The 21,132-nt window shown below is 38.3% G+C and overlaps 1 protein-coding gene across 2 annotated transcripts in view; it reads left to right on the top strand.

The window, feature by feature from the left end:
• The window catches only part of USP4 (ubiquitin specific peptidase 4), an 80,474-nt gene that overhangs the window by 21,386 nt on the left and 37,956 nt on the right, over positions 1 to 21,132 (top strand). The window contains exons 7-15 of one of the 2 annotated variants that reach the window (XM_036737834.1): positions 2,113 to 2,247; positions 3,326 to 3,440; positions 4,592 to 4,765; positions 8,214 to 8,372; positions 9,043 to 9,267; positions 11,025 to 11,108; positions 12,081 to 12,175; positions 14,538 to 14,729; positions 17,010 to 17,098. In XM_036737834.1, coding sequence (XP_036593729.1) covers positions 2,113 to 2,247; positions 3,326 to 3,440; positions 4,592 to 4,765; positions 8,214 to 8,372; positions 9,043 to 9,267; positions 11,025 to 11,108; positions 12,081 to 12,175; positions 14,538 to 14,729; positions 17,010 to 17,098 — 1,268 coding nt within the window. The remainder of the gene's footprint in view (positions 1 to 2,112; positions 2,248 to 3,325; positions 3,441 to 4,591; positions 4,766 to 8,213; positions 8,373 to 9,042; positions 9,268 to 11,024; positions 11,109 to 12,080; positions 12,176 to 14,537; positions 14,730 to 17,009; positions 17,099 to 21,132) is intronic. The other variant, XM_036737835.1, reaches the window with a different exon arrangement.

The following is a 21,132-nucleotide window of genomic DNA, read 5'->3' as shown; positions in this document are numbered from 1 at the left end:
ATTTACCCTGAGAACTCTGGTGACAACTCTTTTATCTGAATTTTCTGAACAATTTATCCTTTGAATTGAATTTTTAGTACATTATTTGTCAGCAAGAAGTGATTTAATAGATTCATAGAATTTAAAGATGGAGGGTACCCTAGAAATTATTTAATTCAAACCCCTTATTTTTTAGAAATTGAGTCCTTAAGAGGGGAGAAGTGAATCGGTTGCCCAGGGTTACACTTATGGTAAAGTGGCAGAACCAGGACAAAAATACAGTTTTCTCTATTTCATTTTTCAGTATTTTTCTGCTGTGCCATAACTATCGTAAAGAAATTGGCCATAATTGAAGACCAAATATGTGTGTCCAGTACCTCGATTGGTTGTATGATTTATTGTACTTGTAATTATATTCATCTTTAACTTCTCCCACCAGTTTATTTCTTAGCTATACAAGTACTGCATGGGATAGGTTAGGTTAGGGCGGGGAACCTGCAGCCTCAAGGCCACATGTGGTCTTCTAGGTCCTTGGGTTCGGGCGTTTTGATTGATAGAGTCCAAGTCTTACAGAACAAATCCTTTTATCAAGGGAATTTGTTCTATGAAGTTTGTATTCAGTCAGAGGGCTGAGCTTGAGGACCTAGAGGGCCACATGTGCCCTTGAGGCCTCAGGTTTCCCACCCCTGGGGTTGCTAGTGAGTACAATGAAAAGTAGTTCCGAGTTTGCATTTCACTGTCTTCTCTTTCTCCCTCTGACTTTGTTCTTTGTATCACTGATTCTGTCATATTATTGGAATGTGGTAGTGGTGGCAGTGATGGTGGTGGGTAGAACTTAGTGGTACGTATTAAGTTATGTGCTGGTAAATATCCTGAGCTTAATGCCTTAGGCTGCCAGATCCCCATTTGATGTGTTTCCCCATCTGGGCAGCTAAGCTAATTTACAGTAATTTACAGACTGTGCATATATATGTAAGAATGAACAGCACTCTTTTGCTAATGGAGATTTATCTTCTACAGGCACAGCACTGGGATAGGTGGGTTCCCTGTCACTTAGAAAGTTATTGGTGGAATCAGGAATAGAATGCAGGCTGTTCATTTCCTAAATTGCCTGTTAGATGATGTTTTCTAAGGTATACATACTCATTTTATTAGTGTAGACACTGACTACTTCCTTATCTCTGCCCCTTATAGGTTCTAGTTTTTCAAAAGGAACACTAGTTCAGAACTGATACCACTATCCTGGGCATTTTATGTTGACTATTTTTGCTATTTAATCACTTCCTTTGTCTAACCCATGAGAACTTGATAATCTGAGCTAACATTACAGTTGTATATTTCTAAAAGAAGACTGCAAAAGTCACTATCTATTAAATGCCTTATATGACTTTTAATTAAGATAGAGAACATCTTGGTGGTTTGTTGGATTTAACCCTCCTGGAAATAAGTATAAATCCAAATTATGCATTAATGAAAAATATCAAAGTTTTAGAATCACATACATAAAGTTTGAACAGTTCCTATCCTTCTCACATTCATTTTTGATATGTTTATTTTTGGTTCCTCATTTCGCTTGAAGAATATGCTAAAATTATAGAGGGATTTTCATACAGTTCAGTTTAACAGCCATTTCCTAGTCACCTACCATTTGCCAGGCCAGGTGGTGCTAGGTACTGGGAATGCAAAGACAAAAACAAAACATGTCCTGCCAGAGATGATGATTTTCTTTTTTTTGGGGGGGGGGGGAAGATTTTCACAGTCTACTTACCTTATCTATTCAAGCTTTTAGGGGAAATACTTCACTATAAAATTTTACAGCTGTTGCTTTCATTCTTTCACAAGGAATTCTCTTAAATTAGCAAATCCCAAAATTCCCAAAATGTGGACGATTTCTCATCCTGAACACGTTTACCATGACCTCATAGGGAAACCTAAATATATGCAAGGCCAAGAAGATAGGAAATTTGTGAATTTCTTGACCCTTGTGTAACTGCAACCCACCTTGAAGTTACATGGAAATGAACTTTTTGTATCAAGTAGTTGAACGCTGGGGAACGTTCCCTCTTCCTGAAAAGTGTTGCCAAGCACTGTAAAAAGTCAGTAGCATTATTCCTGCTCTTTCCTCTCTCCCAGATCAAGCACTAGCAGAGCTTTTACTACCTCTCCAAAATCAACAACAAGTTCCTATGCTTCCATGTCTGCTTCTCCCATTACAAATGGTGATAGTGCTAACTCTTCTGGCGTGCACAGCTCCGGTCTCAGCAGGGGGTAAGAGCGGGACTTTTCTCATAGCTTCTCTTTCCTTGACATCTTTTCCTGACCCTCCTGGCTTTGAGTGTCTGTCCTTGATGTGATGGGCTTAGGATTTTTTAGTTGCCTTTGGTGGTTTGTTTTGGGGGTTGGGGCCTTTTGCCCTTTGTTTCAGTCAGTTCTGTAGCCACTTTAGGTAGCTTCACCCCCCCACCCCCACTCCCACCCCAGCATCTGCCTACTAGTTGTGTTTAACAACATTAACCCAACTATTTTTTTTCCTACTCTATAAGTGACTAGTGCTGAGCTACTGTTGCAGTTTTATTTTTAGTAATTATGGCCTGTTAAGTAGCTGAAGAACACAGTAATAAACCCCAGTAATAAACCTTTTTCTTTCATCATAACAGTCATGTAATGGCAGGGAAGAGAGAGGAATGCAGCTGCCAGTTTTGAAAATCCAGAGGTGGGGGGGGGGAGGTGCTGGAGGGAGAGGAGAGGTTGGGTGGGAATTAGCTGCAAGCTTACCTTGTTGGTGTCCAGTATTTGGCCAGGACCCAGCCCTTTTCAAAGTTAATACAGTTAATACTTACTTCACTCTGCAAGATGAGAAGAATTTAGACTTCTTCTCCATTAAGGGAGAGGCAGTGTGGTAGCATCATGAATAGAGAACTGGTCTCAAAGTGAAGAAGACCCAGGTTTTAATCCATCCCTGATACTGGCTTTGTGAATCTGGGCAAGTTAACTTAACCTTTCATTTCTTGAGGTTGCCTTCTAAGATGGCAGGAGGCAGAGAGGGTGCTATCCTTGTGTTGGAGGGCATTTCCTCACCTGGGTGTACCTTCTGTGTAGTGAAATGACAGGTCTAGCCCCTATTCGATCCCTCCATTCTTCACAGATGGGCAAGATTTAGAATAAAGCACTAGTGTGGCCCCTTCCTTGATTGTGTGATGCTTTTGAATGAGGTTTGATGTACCTAGCTAGATAAATTTAATAGGAGGTTGGAATAGAATGAAGAGTAGAACCCTGTAATGGTCTGTATGCATTTGTTGTTGAGTATATTCTTCTATTTCTGATGAGTGTTTCTGTTTTCTTCCAGAGGTTCTGGCTTCTCCAGTTCTTATAGTTGCCGAGAGTCTCAATCTCACACTCAGCCTGGGCTTTGTGGACTTGGAAACCTGGGGAACACCTGCTTCATGAATTCTGCTTTGCAGGTAGAGGTGTAAAGCCTCCATCTAAAGAATTAACTAGTTGTCAAAGACAACTTGAATTTTCCCAGGAATGTTCAAATTCTTGGAAGTTGTGACAGCTGTGGTGCATAATATCCTCTTACACTTTCCATAGTCAACTTCTGGTTTTCTGTGTTCTACAGGTTCCCAAGCTCAAGTTTAAAAGAGCCCTGAATCATTCCTCCACCAGTCTTTCTCTGACTTGTTAGGTGCCAACTGTAGATGCCAAAATATTTTAGTATAGGAGGATGTAATTATTCTTTAGGACACCAGAATTTTTTTCTTAGGCTCATTAACTTATGCAGTAGACACTTAATAAGAACCAGTGGGTGCAGTCTTGGTAAGGATTAAAAAGACTTAGAAAAGACGAGGTCCATGCCTTCTTCAAACCTAGTCTGTATTGGGTGGAAAAGACACAGAGATGTATGTTAAGTTCAATTTTGAATCTTGCTATTTCTAAAGGTTAGACTTTTCCTGAGAATATTGGTACACTTGCCTTGTGGCCTTCCGAATTCACTGTGGGGAAGTAGTGGTGGCTTTTAGCAGTCTGCACCTCTGCTCTGCCCACAGACTTTACACCTGGGTAATAGCATACAGTAGGCCAATTATTTCAGGAAGCTTTGGCTCAGAACTGCTACCTTTGGAAGTCCAGAAGCCCTAGTGTTTCACAAACTCCGGGAGAAACTCAAAATGAGGTTCACTTCATCTTGAATTACCAAAAGCATGAAGTCCTGCAGGAAGAGTTAGATACATCAATGATAGTGGGAGGTTTTTTGTATCTACTAGGTTGGCTTAATGGAATGAATGCTGGACTAAGAGTCAAGGCACCCGGGGTCTTGTCTCTGTTGCTAACCTCAGCACACAATAATTGTGATGGGATGAGGTAGTACATGTTGAGGTCACTTTTAAGAACACTATGTAAGTATAAGACTCTGTCAGCTGTATCAGCACAATCTGTGGATGCTCATTCCCATTATCCTTTGAAAACTTCTAAAACTTACTTTGGAAAGATAATAATTGACTACTTCAGGATCTGGTTATTCTGTACATGTTATTAGTTAATATACTTGGTTATTCTTTACATCTTTACTTGTTTTAATATGGGTGTGTGTGCCTTGACAAAATTCTCTTTTCAGTGCTTGAGTAACACTGCACCATTGACCGAATACTTTCTGAAAGATGAATACGAGGCTGAAATCAACAGAGATAATCCTCTGGGCATGAAAGGGGAAATTGCTGAGGCCTATGCTGAACTCATCAAACAGATGTGGTCTGGGAGGAACACACAAGTGGCCCCACGGATGTTCAAAGTAGGTAGACATTCCCTTGTGAGAATTGCTTCATTTTCTTTCCTTCTGTGTTTAAGTTAAATTTTTTTTCAATGATTAAGCATTTAGTTTCTCTCACTCCTTCATTTCTGTGAGGGAAGAAAAACCAGAGTCCTTGTAACAAATAAATGTGGTCAAGCAAGACAAATTCCCATGTTGACCTTGTCCAGAAATATTTGTCTCATTCTACATATTTGACCCTCCTGTCAGATGGATAGCATTTTTTCATCAGTCCTTTGGAATTTCAGTTGATCATTGCATTGATCAGAGTTCTTAAGGATTTCAAAATTGTTTTTATAGTGCTGTTCTTATGGCATAAATTCTCCTGCTTCTGCTCTCTTGACTTCGCATTGGTTCATATAAGTCATTTCAAGTTTCTCTGAAACCATCTCTTTCATCATTTCTTACAGCACAGTAGTATTTCATTATATTCATACACCGTACATTAGCCATTCTCCAATTGATGGGCACCCCCTTAGTTTCTAGTTCTTTGCTACCAGAAAAAGAACTTCTGTAAATATTTTTGTCCACATGGGACGTTTTTCTTTTTCTTGGATCTTTTTGGGTTTATGCCTAGTGGTGGTCTCACTGGATCAAAGAAATATTCCTAGTTTATTCACTTGGGGGCTGTAATTCCTAGTTGCTTTACAGAATGGCTGTGCTCATTCACAGTTCCACAAGCAGGGCATCAGTGTGCCTGTTTTCCTACGGTCGCTCCAACATTGGTGATTTTCCTTTTTTGTTACCTTTGCCAGTCTGAGGCTATGAGATAGAATCAGCATGTTTTCATGTGGAGACAGGTAGGTAGTACAGAGAAAGACCTGACTTAAAATACAGCCTCCTGTACTTCCTACCTCCGTGACCTGGGGCAAGACATTAACCTGTCTCAGCTTCAGTTTCCTCATCTGTAAAGTGTTTCACAACTTCAGATGCTGTAAAAACACTAGCTATTGGAACGATTTTTTCCCTTGAAAACTCCCTTTTTATATCCTTTGACTATCAGTTGGGGAATGGCTCTTATTCTTAATTTAAATCAGTTCTTTTTATTACTTGGAAATGAGACCTTGATTAGAGAAAGCTGCTGCAAACATTTTTTTCCCCAATTAACCACTGCCTTTTTAATTTTAGATGCTTTGGGTTTGTGCAGACACTTTTAAATTTTATGTAGTCAAAATTGTCCATTTATTTTCTGTTGTACTCTATCCCATGCTTGGTCTCTTTCCCCATCCATGGATATTAAAGTTAATTTCATTGTTTCTGTAATTTGTTTATGATATGCCTTTTTATATCTAGATCATGTGTCCATTTGAAGCTTATCTTGGGTTTTGGTGTGAAGTATTGCTCTAAATCTAATTTGTATCAAACTGCTGTCTAGTTTTCCCAGCATTTTTGTCCAGTGGTGAATCCTTATCACAGGTTTTCTAGTTTTTAAATGAGCCTTTTTTTTTTTTAAACATGAGTTATATTGGGCCTGTGAGTGACAATATTAAGCTGGTGTTTTAAAGTGTTTTCTTTAAGCTCAGATAGTGCTCATTTTACAAATCAGTTGTTCAGAAAGTTCTGTGCGTATTGGTTGTTTGGAATTTGTAATAGATTTTACATGGTAGCTAGGTTCTTGGATCAAAAACCTCTTTGAGCTGAAATAGTATTTTTATCTCTGTGTTTTGAGTCCAGAGAGCAATAAAGAGTTACAGTGAAATGCAGGCTCCATCAACTGAATTGTTCCTTTCTCAGTGTTGGCATCAGTAAAGATGTGTTCAGTGGGCTATATGGAGGCTCCTACAACAGTGGTAGGAAAGGCCTTGCCGGTAAAGAATGTAGGAATTCACTACTAATAATCTGTAGGGTGTTTGTAAGTCACATACTCTTAAATCAAGGACTTTTCTTGATTCAAGAATGACAGTGGTATCAGATGTTAGAAAATCAGCCTGCTCTGAGTACAAAAGTCTGTTAGAGATTTAGGAAACCTTGTGTGGATGGGATGGAGGGGGTTAGAGAGGTGGAAAAAAGAAAGTGTGCCAAGTTTGTGAAATGATTGTGATATAAAAGAAGACAGTTTTGGAACAAGTGGTCTTGAAAAGTCGGACTACTTCAATACATATATACAGTACCATCAGAAATGAAGACTTGGATCAGAGCAGAGATAAATAAAATACAAGCTTAAAGCAAGAGTTGCTGCTCCACTCATGTAACTTTCTGTCTGGTCTTTACTATTTGGAGACCCTACAAAGCTTCCCTAACTAGGTAGCTTTGGAGTCAGGCTTTAAAGAATAAGAAGGAATGAAAGAAACTAGAGAAAAGGGAAGAGAAGATGGACATTCCTGGCATAGTTTCCATTGTGTTCCTGTTGAAATTAAAAACCAATGCTATTGTCTTCTCTGATCCCCATTGTCTTCTAGGAAATAGGTCATAAATAATAATGTACATGCTTATCAAGAATAGGCTCAGGGTAAAGTTAAACATAGTCTCAAGATGGTTTAGATAAATATAAGTATGATAGATAGGAAAAATATCATTAGCATATCTGATGGTATATTGGTATGATATATTTATATATTTAAGGATGTTTGGGGATATATCTCCAACCTTGTCTTCCCACAAATCGTTCTTTCGAGACAGTCCCTAGTCTGGATCAATTTGACTACATGGCATTTCTAAAAACTTCAGAAACTGGTAAGTGGAAGGGATAAGACATTGTCCTCACTTACACCAACTTGGGACTTAAACCAAATATCTTTGCTTGTAATTTAATTTAGATCTCTCCCTAAATTTCATTGCTGGTTTCATACTAGATGAAACATTTTGGCGTCGTTCCTGCTGAATGGGGTCTCCTCTGCCTATTCTAGACCTGAGCTTGTTTTGTATATGCAAAATAGAGATTTGGGCTCTGCCAGAAGGTAATTCTGATGCCTGTTTCTGATTGTAATTTCTGTAGTCTGTTTTCTTTTGATGGTATTATTTGTGTATAATATTTCCATTTCCTTCATCAAAATATGCTTCCAGTACCTCATCATGCCATGAGGATTGCCTGGGCTGAGGAAGGTGGCATGAGCTCTGGCAGGTTTTGAGAGCCTTCTCAGATGAGCCCAGGATTAGATTATCTATTTGTCGACTGAAGACAGTATAGCCAAGTTCCGAGAGCCTTGTTATCAGAAAATTGACTATAAGATAATGCCTTTTTTGGCCACAGCATCTCATTAAGTATTGTCTACTAAAGCATAGAAGACGTGGTTGAGGGAGCATTTTCCCCGGTGAAATCACAGCTTTATTTAGCAGTTGAATGACTAGACCCCCAGAGTAGTCATTAATGGATTGATGTCAGCTTGGAAGGGGAGAGGGAGGGCTGTCCTATAATGGAGTGCCCTAGTGAACTTCCTTTGGCAACATATTAATCAGAGTATTTTTAAAAATTTATTTTGTTTCTGTTTAGACCCAGGTTGGTCGTTTTGCCCCTCAGTTTTCGGGTTACCAGCAACAGGATTCTCAAGAGTTATTGGCCTTTCTTCTGGATGGATTACATGAGGATCTGAACCGTGTAAAGAAGAAACCATACTTAGAGCTAAAGGATGCCAACGGCCGGCCGGACTTGGTATGATATTTGATGTCAGATCAATGAAATCTATTGATTTTAGAAAGATGGGACCTCTTGGAGGTGGCAAGCTCTAGCTAGAGTAGACAGAAGTTCTTTTTGGACCATTGTTTCCTAGGGACGGTAACAGAACATTGGCATCATGTCTTGTTGGCCGCAGCTTATAGCTCGAAAGCTAAGTTACTATTATTACTGTTTCTTTATTATTAAAATCCAAGTTGAACAGCCAGCTTCACTATTGAATTACTTTGTTACCGAAATGCTTTAAGCATTACATTGGTTTTTTAGGCTATAAAATAGGAAACTGATACGAGCTATTTATTTACTACTAAGTTGTTCAGGACCACACAGCTAGAGAATTTTGGAGTTGCTATTTGAACTTAGGGTTTCCTGATGCCCAGACACTCTGCCACATGGTCTATTTTAAAAAGAAAGGGAATTGAGGCCCAGAGATGGCCCCTGGGTCTTTGGAGTGGGAGGGGGAATCAGTCGTGGCTTGTTAAGTCCTGCTAATAAAGACAGGTTCTGTTCTCTACTTTAGGAACAAATTGTTATTTTGCTTCTATAGATGGACTTATAGTCTGCCTTGGATTGCTGCTTTGGAATCCCATAAATGAAATGTGTGAAGCGGAAGTCTTGTTTACCTAGTGTCTTTTCCTTTATTTTTTAGGTGGTGGCAAAGGAAGCGTGGGAGAATCACCGGTTACGAAATGATTCTGTGATAGTGGACACTTTCCATGGTCTTTTCAAATCCACGTTGGTCTGCCCAGAATGTTCTAAAATTTCTGTGACTTTTGATCCATTCTGTTATTTAACTCTCCCCTTGCCCCTGAAGAAAGATCGCACTATGGAGGTCTTCTTGGTTTCTGCAGATCCACAGTGTAGACCTACCCAGGTATATGCCCTGCTTGGTCTTCATTCAAATCTCAGTTTCTAGATCTGAAGTAGTGTTAGTCTCTGGGTGCTTTTAGAATTCCAGGTGCTGGGTATGTGTTTGAAAGAAAGACTATAGGTGACCTTTGAGCATAAGTCTTGCTTAAAGCTGGACCTTTACACTGAGCACTTGAAGTTAATATATATTACCTCGAAGTTGCTTAGAAACTTTAATTTTTGAAAATTTAGAATTCCATATATCATATGGAGTATATCAGACCTGAGGCCCAGAGATGTTCACTGGGTCTTTGGGATGGGAAAGAGAGATGTTGGAAGCAGTATACATCTAGTGTAACAGACAAACTTGGCTTTAGGATTAGACTCCTTTATAATCTCACCTTATTGTTTTTGCCTACATACCATGCTGAAAGCTTAAATTATCTGAGTGTTCTGTTGAGAAGCATTTGAATTGGAACTTTGAAAAACTAAAGTTTTTGACCTCAGTAGTGGTAGTGGTAGCAATGCCTAAGATTCATATAGTGAATTAGTTAATTTGAATAAGATGGGACTAGTAGGTCTTTTGGTAGAGGTCCTATTCTGCCAGTGACTCAATATGACCTTAAACAAGGCAGTCATTTTGTTTCAGTGCCTTTTTCTATAAAATGGAGTAACAGTTATTCTGTCAACAGCAAAGTTTACGCCTCGTACTAGGCTCTCAGGGGAAATAATTAAGTTCCCTGCACTCATGGAGCTTATTATCCCAAATAGGGAATAGGATGCATATATAAAGATGTAGTTAAACTTATAATAACTACCAGGTATGCTAGACATAATACTATCACAAGGTTTTTATGTAGTTTACTGGAAGGTATGCTTGATTTACAGTCACAAGGCCCTGGGTTCAGATCCCAGCTCTTTTGCTTATATGATCTAAAATAAGTCACTTTTCTCATTTGCAAAATGAGTCTTGGACTAGATCAGGGCTGTCCAAAATGCGAGCCACCTGCAAGCATAGAAATTTACATAAATGCTTTAGTAAACAAAGCTGGGCTACCTCAGAGTTCTCACTAAAATGGCAAATCAAAGTATATTGTCTATTGTTTCAATAAAAACCTAGGGTTGGGCAGCTCTGGACTAGGTGATCCTGTTGTCCTTCTAGCTCTATAATTTGATCCTGTGATGTTAAGTACAAAGCACTTTGTAAGGTTTATGACCAAACAGTACTTAAAAGTAGTGATAAATTGGAAAGCCTACTAGATTAGGATACAGGGGACTGGGGTCAATTAGTAGTGCCATTAACAAAGTAACCTTGGACAAGCATCTCTCTCGGCCTCAGTTTCTGTCTCTATAAAATGAGTAGGTTAGACTTGAAGATCTTTAAGGTCCTTAAAACTCTTATTCTGTAAATCAGTAAATTTTGAAGAACTCCCCCTCTCCCTTCATCATTCTATTCTGCAAATATCAAGGACAAAATAGTTTAACTTATAGGTGGGGAAGACAGCAACACAATTTCCACACTGCCTGCCACCCTCATAATAGAGGTGAGGTGTTAGCTTTGGCTAGACTTGTCTGACTCTTGGTTAATTTTCTGAGGCTGCTGAGGGCAGAAGTAACCTTTGTAGCCCCATGCCCTTGTTCTGCCTTGGATGGCTTTAGGAAAGATGCTTTAATTGTGCCAGGAAATGACAGTGACACCAGGGCCCTGCAGACTTGTCTCTCCACTTTGATCTTCATCTTCTTCCTTGAATCTCTGTACACTCTTTTTGTCCTTATTCGTAGTATCGAGTGACTGTGCCAATGATGGGGGCCGTGTCTGACCTGTGTGAGGCTCTCTCAAAGCTCTCCGGTATTGCTGCTGAAAACGTAAGTTTTAATAAAATTAGATATAATATTTAGAGTTAAACTGCTTCTAGATTGCCACTCACAGGGCTGGATCTTTGATGCCCTTTCTAAATCCTCAGAACCTTGGTGTTCCTGTCCATTAGCAGCACCTGGAGTCACTTTGAGGGGCAGTGGTAGTGCCCATGTATGTTGTGAGGAAGCATTAGAAAACCTGTATTACCTTTTTTTCTGTGCTTGCTGCTAATTAAATTTGTCCCTCTAGATTTAGTGGGCCAGCCATCCTATGTTTATTTAAGAGGAAATAGGATATAACTTCATTTTTTCTTTCATATTTTTAAAAAATATATTTTTATTTTTGGTAAATGTTTTCCAATTACATTTAAATTTTTTTAACATTTGTTTTTAAAAAAAAATTGAGTTCCAGATTCTCTCCCTCCCTACCCCTTAAGAAGGCAGGCAATACGATATTGATAGTATGTTGTCACTTCAGTTTCATAAACAAAACCTTTTTCATATAAACATCCAGTTTTCTTTGCTAAAGTCACTATCTTGGGCTTAGGGTGACTGGAACTGTGAGGTAGCTACTGCGGGGTGGTGGTGAAAGAACCTCCATATATAGCTGAGAGGGTAAAGTCAGCTGGCTTCAGTTCCTATAACCTGGTGCCTTGTAACTGCCCCTTCTGGCGGGCAAACTTTGAAAGCATTTTCTTCCTTGGGGCAGTATGGTATAATTAAAAGAGCATGGATTTGGAATTAGACCAAGGGTCACCTTGGCCAGTTTACTGTACCTCTTGAGGCTTGTTTCCTCATCTGTAAAATGAGGGTTTTAACTTCACCCCTGTTAGTATGAGAATCCAGTGAGATAATGGATGTGAAAGCACTTTGTAGGCTGTAATGTTCTGACAGAGAGAAGGGACTATTATTATTTTATGTTTGTTTTAGCTGATGGTAGGCTCTCAAGCCTATAATCTTTCTGTGGTTATTGACTCCTAGATGGTGGTCACAGATGTGTATAATCACCGGTTCCACAAAATTTTCCAGATGGATGAAGGTTTAAATCATATTATGACCCGGGATGACATCTTTGTGTGAGTATCCAACTATTTGTAAGCTTTCGTTACAGAGAACACATGCCAGAAGTTTGACTGTGGTTGTCCTCATGTTCATTATCAGATTTAATTTGTTGGCATATTTGATATTGATAGTATACCAGTGGGTGTATTTTAGGGGCAGTAATGGACAGCTGTGGATAAATGCCCAGCACTGCTGGGAGCTACAGAGCCCAACAGGACAAGAGCTTTGTTAACTTGTTAGAAGCTTGATTGTCTAAGGGAACATTTTATATTCTAAGGTTAATATTTAACCCTTTTAAGATGAAATATTTAGAATGCACTTAAGTTTACATTTTGCTGTTTACTATTTATGTTTGGCTAGAAGGTTGTATTGCTATTAATCTGACCAGAGGAAGAGAAATGAAGAAAGATGAAGACGTGGAATCATGGCAGAGTAGAAAGAATATTTAATTAAAAGTCCTGATTTGGTTGGCCACAACCTTACTGTTTTTTCTTTACAAAGTCACTTCACTGATCTAGGCCTTAATTCCTAATCTCTCAAATTAATAAGTTGGACAAGGTGTGATACCTGAGGTCCCCACTGGCTTTGTGTTTCTGTAAATTCTGGAATATCTTCCTTGAGCAAAAAATCCCATTTGCATTACCTCCATAATTTAGAAAATTCATAGATTATTCTTGAATAAACTGCTCTTTGTTGCCCCCCGCCCCAATACACATGACTTATGATGCAGTCTTATTAAATGTAATGCCTATTCTCACTTTTTAGAATGGGTATTGGGGGAAGAGAAAAACAAGACCAGCCCAATTTGTTGCCCTGCCTTTCTAAATCTACCATAGCAAGGAAAGTTTGAATTGGGGCCCAATCATTGCCCTTTTCTCTGAGGAAAAAAAAGAACAGTCATTAACTTGTACCTAGTAAATTGGTTTTGCTTTGAATATCTTTGCAGGTGAATATACTGAACAGAATATACTCTCCTCCCTTTACACAGGTCTCTTAGAGAAAATTTCTGAAGCTACTTCTGTAAAGAAACAGTAATCACTACTACCCAAGATTGTAAATTAATTTCTTGAAACTAATGTGTTGACCTAAGGGTACCCAGAGCTTTGTGTGCATAGTGTGGGACAAAGCAGATGGTCAGTCTGTTGGTCAAAGTCCTTGAGGAAGGGCCTTTTTTTTTTCCCCAGAGAGGCCTGACAGGTTTGATTTATGAAGATACTATCTTCTAACACACCAATACATAATATATTAATGAAATTAACATTGAGTTCCTTTTTGCTTAGATTGTAACCAGAGCTCTTTGTTGTTGGGTTTGCTTATTATTTTAGGGTTTTTTATTTTGGGTTTCAACAATTGAATCACTAAGGTCAGATCTCCCTCTAGAGGAAAAGGGGAAAACTACAAGTAATTATCAGTAATTTTATTAACATTTTATGATAAAACATCAATAAATCATAGTCCTGTATATCTCACTAAGTCAGATAAATGACAAGCACAGGACAGTTTTGTAAATTTGTAAATATTGATTTTACTCACTGATTTTTTAAAAAGTACATCATTGTTCATATTACAATTTGGTTTTTAAAATAATTTGTCAAATTTGCTTCCTTTTTTGAAGAGTGATCCCTGATATTATAAATCTCTTACACTGAAAGCAAGTTTGGTCAAAGACTAAGACCTCAGTATTCACGTAGTACTCTAGCCTACTGAGAAAATGAGAGGCTCAAGAAACTCCTGGCCCCTCTTGTCTGTTTTACCTTGTCCTTTATACTTAGAAAAGCTGTAGATGTGATTGGGTCAGAAGTAAAAGCTATACAGACAATGATGGTGGGAACCAGGGGTCTACTTTGGCTTAATGTTTGGAGGCTGCTTCAGAATTTAGTAGAATCTGACCGACAAAAAATCTTCAGGTTCCTTAAGCTGACCTCTACAATCTCTTCTTAAGGACTATTTCTTTGCACCTGCCCTGAATTATAGTAGTAGCTGAAGAATGATTTTTTCTTTTTAAAAGTTAAATGCATACATATACATACTTAATATACATACATACATATATGTGTACACACACACACACATATATACTGAGCAAAAATCTGCCTTCTCACCCTCCCATCCCAACTCCCCCCTCTAACTGAGAGTAAAAGGAAAACATAACCTGTTTCAAACATGTATAGTCAAGAAAAACAAATTTCCCTATTGGCCATGTCCAAAACTATATATGTCTGGTTCTCTTCTCTGAGTCCTTTATCTTTCTAGCAGGAGGTGAGTAGCATGTTTCATCATTAGTATGGTCTGTTCCAGATAGCCACACTCCTAACCTTAAAATGTATGCTTTCAGGCTCCATGTTTTGAATTTATTCTTTCCTGTGATCAATACAGATATGAAGTCTGCAATACAACAGAAGATGGATCAGAATGTGTCACTTTTCCAGTTTACTTCAGAGAGAGGAAAATCAGGCAGACAAGCACATCTTCTGGGACTGTTCTTTATGGGCAACCACTGTTAATCTCTGTCCCAAAGCACAAATTAACCCTTGACTACTTGTACCAGGTTATCTGTGAGCGTATCAGGTATGTATTGAACATTCAGATTGTTGTTTTAGTTTGAGCTGTGTATTTAAATTGGCATGTAAATCCATTTTATCATTTCTGAGAAGGAGAATAGCATCCTGACCAAGTACCTGTTGGTATATAGGATACTAGAGTCTTGGTTTTCTGCTATTGTACTTTCTTAAGTGCTACTGAAATCCCTTGTCCTTTCTTTTTCAGTCAAACCTATATTAATCACCCACTCTGTGAATACCAGTGGGCTTGGATAGGTACAGAATCTCTAGATAAGATATAATCCTTGCTTATAGAGCTTACACTCTAGTAGAGGGATGTGACATACATACAAATTGTAATAGAAGAACATAGTAATACTTTGGTATATTGGAGTGTTGTGAGGAGTGCTGTATGAGGTCCAAAGATTTGAGAGTACTAGGAAAGGCTTTGTGGAGGAGGTGTTGTAGAGTTGGGTTTATAAAGGCTTGACTAGAATTTAGAAGGTAAAGGGAGGTAGGACATTTTTAGAAAAGGTGGAAAAAAAGTTGTTTAACCTTATCAATTCCAGTGACCTTTGTCCCACTTCTGCATGGTATGGTTACATCCAGATGTCATCATGTTTGATGGGATAGGAATTACAACCCATCCAAGATCTTAAACTTTGAAGTTCTATTCTCTGACCCACAATATTCTCCCTTTCCACCTTTCCCACATAATCTCCCTAAACCAACTCTTACTCTCATTATGGCCTAGTCTTTTGACCCTATCATCTACCATTTTAGTGATTATCTACCACTCTGTAATCTGTGAGATTTGAGACCTTTTATCATTTCTAACCTTATAATCCCCAACCTTAGATTACCACCACCAATCAAGAAAAAAATGGAAAGGACCTATATATACAAAAATATTTAAGAAGCTCTTTTTGTGGTGGCAAAGAATTGAAAATTGAGGGGATGTCCATCATTTGGGGAATGGCTGAACACGCTGTTGTGGTGTATGATTGTGACAAAGTACTGTTGTGCTATAAGAAAGATGAGTCAGTTGGTTTCAGAAAAACATGGCAAGACCTATATGAACTGGTGCAAAGTGAAGTGAGAAGAACTAGGAGGTCATTGCACACAATAACAGCAATGTTGTAATGATGATCAGTTGTGAAAGAGTTGGGTGTTCTGATCTTTCACTTAGAGACATATTCTGTACATTTTCGAAGTTCTTCATCACTTGTCATGGGAAGATAAATATGAAGTGCATTGAATATGATGGCATTGATTATCATGTGGAAGACAGGAAGCCAAGTTTCTCACTGGCCAGTTGTGAACACATTAGAAGTTATTTCTCGGTTTCCTTTCACTTTGGAATGTTCAAAGTGTTTGATAAATTTCAGGTTGAGATGTAAAGTATCTGTCTGTTTCTTGGGGTAGTAGCTGATAAAATCATCCATGATTGCTTCATTATACTGATTAAAGGATTCCCCTGGGTACTTGGAAATCAACTGATTGAGGAGAGTTCTAGATTGTGATCTTTTTGGAGGGCTTGGGGGGAAATGGTAGCATAATTTAAAATTTAGTCTTTCTCCATATAGCTCCTTATGTGAAACCTGTGGAATTAGGTTATTAGAAAGTGACTAAGCTTTTTCAAAATGTAAGACTACTGACTTCTTAATGAGACAACAAATGTGCCACAAATCTTCATATCATATAGACCTGGACATTTCAAAATGATTTACGTGAACTAACCTCTTAATTATTTTTCCTTCCTCTGTTTTCTCTCCCATTCATCCAATTAATCTATTATGTGCTGCTAGTCTAATTTTCTTTTTGCATGCAATCTGGATAAATCATTCTGTAATTAAAAATTTTCATTCGTTCCTTGTTGCCTAAGTAAAGTGCAACCCCTTTGACTTGTTGTTTAAGACTTCCACAGCCTGATTCCCCTTAACCTGTTCTTGCAGTATTGCAAAGTATCCAATCTGGAGTCTTCAAGTATTTTAATAACTAATATGTCTCCTCCAGTAAGACTGGATAAAGATACCATCTAGGAGAGTTCAAAGTTAGGCCAGATATTCTAGGGAAATGATTTCACTTGGCTGCCAGAGTACCTTTAACATAATTTGTCCCTTAGAAGCCATGTTAAGAAAAGAATTTGACTTGGCCTGGTTCATGCTGACTACTGAGCAGAAGCATAGGGCTATGGTGGTTTACATGAAATGGTTGACAATCCATCTAGTTATAAAATTATATGCATTTAGGTATAGATATACACCACAGATGTAGTAACTAGCAAACTGCCATTTTTTTTTTTTAGCCGATACATAAAACATCCTTTACCAGATGATTCTTCTAGACCACACCTGGACAATGCTACCTGCAATGGTTCCAATGGTATTTGTGAAGGTAAGTGCTCATTAAATTTGGTTGGCTGAATCCAGACACCTGTCTTTTCAACCTACATTTTTTTGAAAGCTTGATTTTAATTGATTTTTTAAATCTTATATCACCTTCATTTGTTAATATGTACATGCCCTCTCCTCTACAAGCCACCCCTTTTAACAAGGAAAAGAATACATAAAATAGTTCAGTGAAACTAGCTAATAGATCAGCTGAGTCTGACAGTCTTGGAGTAAGTCTGTCATTTCTGTTCTGTTACTGTAACTAATTAGAGGTGGAGGGTTGGAGCTGGGAAAGGTAATTAGATTTTATTAGAATGATCCACCAACAGTTACAGGTGATATTAATCCCTTACCAGTTTTTGTGTTCTGTGATCTACTTGGGAATGCCAGTTTGTTGTGTTTTTTAAAAATTATTTATTTTTAATTAATTTTTATTTTTTTTTCCAACTAGTTCTTATATTTTGCTTTCAGTCTTATAAATCTGGAACTTCATTTCAGCTCATTCAATATTACTAAATGAGTGTTATAAAGTGAACATTTTTGTTAGGTATTGGATTTATTTTTCAGACTTTAGATAAGATATGGTTCTATCCCTCATGGAGCTTACAGTTTAGTAGAGAGATAAGATGACATTCCAGGTAACTGTAATACATAGCAATAATATAAGCACATTAAAAAGGTATAAAACAACAGGCTAACAGGTTTGAGAGTAGAAAGTCATTATCAGTTGGGATCAAGGAAGACTTGGTGGAAGTTATTTGACTCATGCCTTACTGTATGAAAAATATTTCAGCAGGTTGAGATGGGGAGAGAAATCATAGGGAAGCATGACTAAAGGTACAAATGTGGGAGAATATAGTTTTAATGGAATAGAAGGATCCAGTATGACCAAAGCCTAGAGCGAATGGAAAAAATTGTTATTAGAAAAGGTGAGAAAGGTAGAGAAGTGCCGGTGATTAGGGCCTTCTATGTAAAAAATGTTTTAAGTGGCGAATGACTAGCAGATCCATTGTAATATATTGGGCTTTTATAGTCAGATCTTGTGTGTATTTGGGAAGATCTAAATCTCGTTTATAGCCATAGAGACAAATGAAATGAGCAGTGAGCCAAAACCATCAAAGCGGAGCCTTGAATCTAAAGTCTGTCACTAATTATTAGCCATATGAGCTTAATTAAATTATTTAACCTCAAGCCTATTTCTTAATCTGTGAAAGAAGATGCTGCTTTTACTACCTTGCATGATCCTTCAGGACTTGTCATATCTGTCTTGAAATATAGGGTCTTGAGTGCTAAATGATTAAGGTGACTGTCATTAGGTAAGATTTTTGCACTTAAATAATAGCATGGAAAACATTATTTAAGCTTATTTAATCAATCAGTAAGCATTTACTAAGTGCCCACTATGTTGTGTGTCAGGTTCTGAGAATAAAAATTCAAGAGCAAAAAATTCACATCCATAATTTCGTGCACAGTATGTATGTGTGTATGTGTGTGTGTGTGTGTGTGTGTGTGTGAGAGAGAGAGAGAGAGAGAGAGAGAGAGAGAGAAATATAAGATAAATAAGCTAGGCTATACATACCTGAATGTAAATTGATACAGGGATGGTCACTAAAGGCTGAAGGAAAGGCCTTTTGAAAGAGTTAACCACTTGATTCAGCCTTGAAGGAAATTATGAGTTCCAAAAGGTAGAGGTGATGAGGCACCACAGGATTCCTGACTTGGGGGGTCAGTCTATGCAAATTTACATAGAAGGGAAAATATTGAATATACTAAATACCAAGAAGACTAGTTTGACTGAAATGTAAAGTGCATGAAAAAGCCTAGAAAGATAAACAAGAGATAACTGAAATTATTCCTTTTCAAAATGCTTGTGTGAGAAGTAGCATTAGCATCTAGGTTTCCCTCCACCCCTGCTCAGCAAAGATCTAGAGAATGCACTGGACTAAATTCTGTTCTAGAAAGACAAGAAGTCACAGTAAGTCATTTTTCCAACCCAGTTCATCTTACAGAGACATAGAGAGGTCTTTGGACTATGAAAAGGGGCTCTGGCCAGGAGCACATGACTGTGGCAACAGGGAGTATTCTGGCACCCAAAGACTAAGAGAAAGCCAAGACAGACGGCAGCAGAAACCGATCTCAAGGGATCCTTGAATAAGTGCTGAATGCAGGATAGGTGCCCATCTGGCAGCTCTGTCACCCACCACCCAGTGCTAGTCACAGATCTAGGGCATAGGGGAGCAGTTTTGCTCATTGGTTCTAGTCATGTACTGACCACAGGACAAGTTCCAGGAAGCAAATAGTAGCTGTGTGGCTCTGATTCCCCAGAGCAGAGCATCCCATACCAAACAGAAGCCAGTGGTTCACTTATTCTGAATCAGCAGAGCCTCCTAGAGGACCAGTAGTAACTGAGTGAAGCAACAGCCACAAACCTCCATCAGGAACTTGAAGAACTCAAACTCGGAGGGCAGCAAACAGACCTTGTCTAGATCACATCGGTTTTGATCATACCACTGAAAGCTTGCAGGCCCCCAACCTGAACTGTGAAAACAGTGGAAGAAAGTGAGAGGACAGACGTTCAGGCCAGATATTCCCTCCTTGAAGTTTGCAGAGCCCATCACTAACATAAAGTCCAAAGTCCAGAAGAAGGCTGGAAGAATGAACAAACCAAAAAAGAACCTGACCATTAAGAGCTATTATGGGGACACAGAAGCTGCCAATAAAAACAAAATAAGAATAACTTAAAACATCTACAGACAGAGTCTCAGAGAAAAATGCAGCATAGACACAAGTCTAACAAGAATTCCTAGAAGGGCTAAAGCAAGAGTTAAAGCAGAAGCTAATGAACGATATTTAAAACCAAATGAGAGCAGTACAAGAAAGAATTGAAAAAAAGGCAAGAGCTAGGGCCAAAAGATGTGAAAAGAGAACTTGGGAAAAGAAATGCAAAAGCTTAATGAAGAAAACAAGTAGAAGCTAGTGGCTGCATTAGACATCAAGAAATTCTAATACAAAGTCAAAAGACTAAGAAAGAAGAGAGAACTGTTCTGAGTTTAAGAATTTTTGAAATACCAGAAGGTTATGAACATCAACAACAAAAACAAAAAAAAAATGGCCAGGCATCATCTTCCAAGAAATTCTAAGACTGTCTAGATCTCTTAGAGCCACAGGGCAGAGTAGAAATTGGAAGATCTTTCCTTCTGAAATGTCACTTCCTGACAGGAATCCCCAAGTGAAAACTCAAAAGAAAATCATACTCAAAATCCAGAGCTCCCAGGTCAAGGAAAAAAATATTGCAGGCAGCCAGAAAGAAGGAATTCAAGTACTGAGGAGCCACAATCAAGATCAAAGGAGATTTAGCACCCATGACTATAAAGGAATAAATAGCTTGAAATGTGATATTCCAGAAGGCAAGAGATCTAGGCCAGGCCTGAACAACCTGTGGCCTGTAGGCTCCTTATAGACTATAGGAGTGCCAAAGGATTTTGGGTGGCCTGTAAAAAACGTAGAGGAAAACATCCTCTACATTTTTTTCAGGCCGCCCAAAATCCTCTGGCAGGCCACAGTTGTACAGACCTGATCTGGGATTACTTCCAAGAATAATCTACCCAGCAAATATATACTATATATTATAGACAACATACAATCCTACAAGAGGGAAAATGGATGTTTAATGGAATAGTGGACTTCCAAACATTTCTGATAAAAAGACTAGAGTAGAGTAGAAAATTTGACATGTAAACACAGGAGTTAAGAGAAGCATAAAAAGTTTAAAAAGGGAATAAGCAAAGTTAAACTGCTTACATATGGAGAGATGACACATGCCAGCCCTCAGAACTTTTATCTTTTGTGTTTGGATACTCTCAGAAGAACAGTAGAATGAGAAGGAAAAAGGAATGTGTTGGGAGAGGAAGAATAAGGAAAATTCTCTCATAAATGGCACACAAAGTTTATGCAACAAGGAGGGGTCAGTGGGATGGAGTGGACAACAACTGAATCCCACATTCATCCGAACTGGTTAAAAGGGGGAATGAATACACA

The sequence above is a fragment of the Trichosurus vulpecula genome, chromosome 9, assembly GCF_011100635.1.
Source record: "Trichosurus vulpecula isolate mTriVul1 chromosome 9, mTriVul1.pri, whole genome shotgun sequence".
In the NCBI taxonomy this organism is placed as follows: domain Eukaryota; kingdom Metazoa; phylum Chordata; class Mammalia; order Diprotodontia; family Phalangeridae; genus Trichosurus; species Trichosurus vulpecula.
Note: the sequence above shows the minus strand (reverse complement) of the source record. Positions and strands in the feature narration are given on the sequence as shown.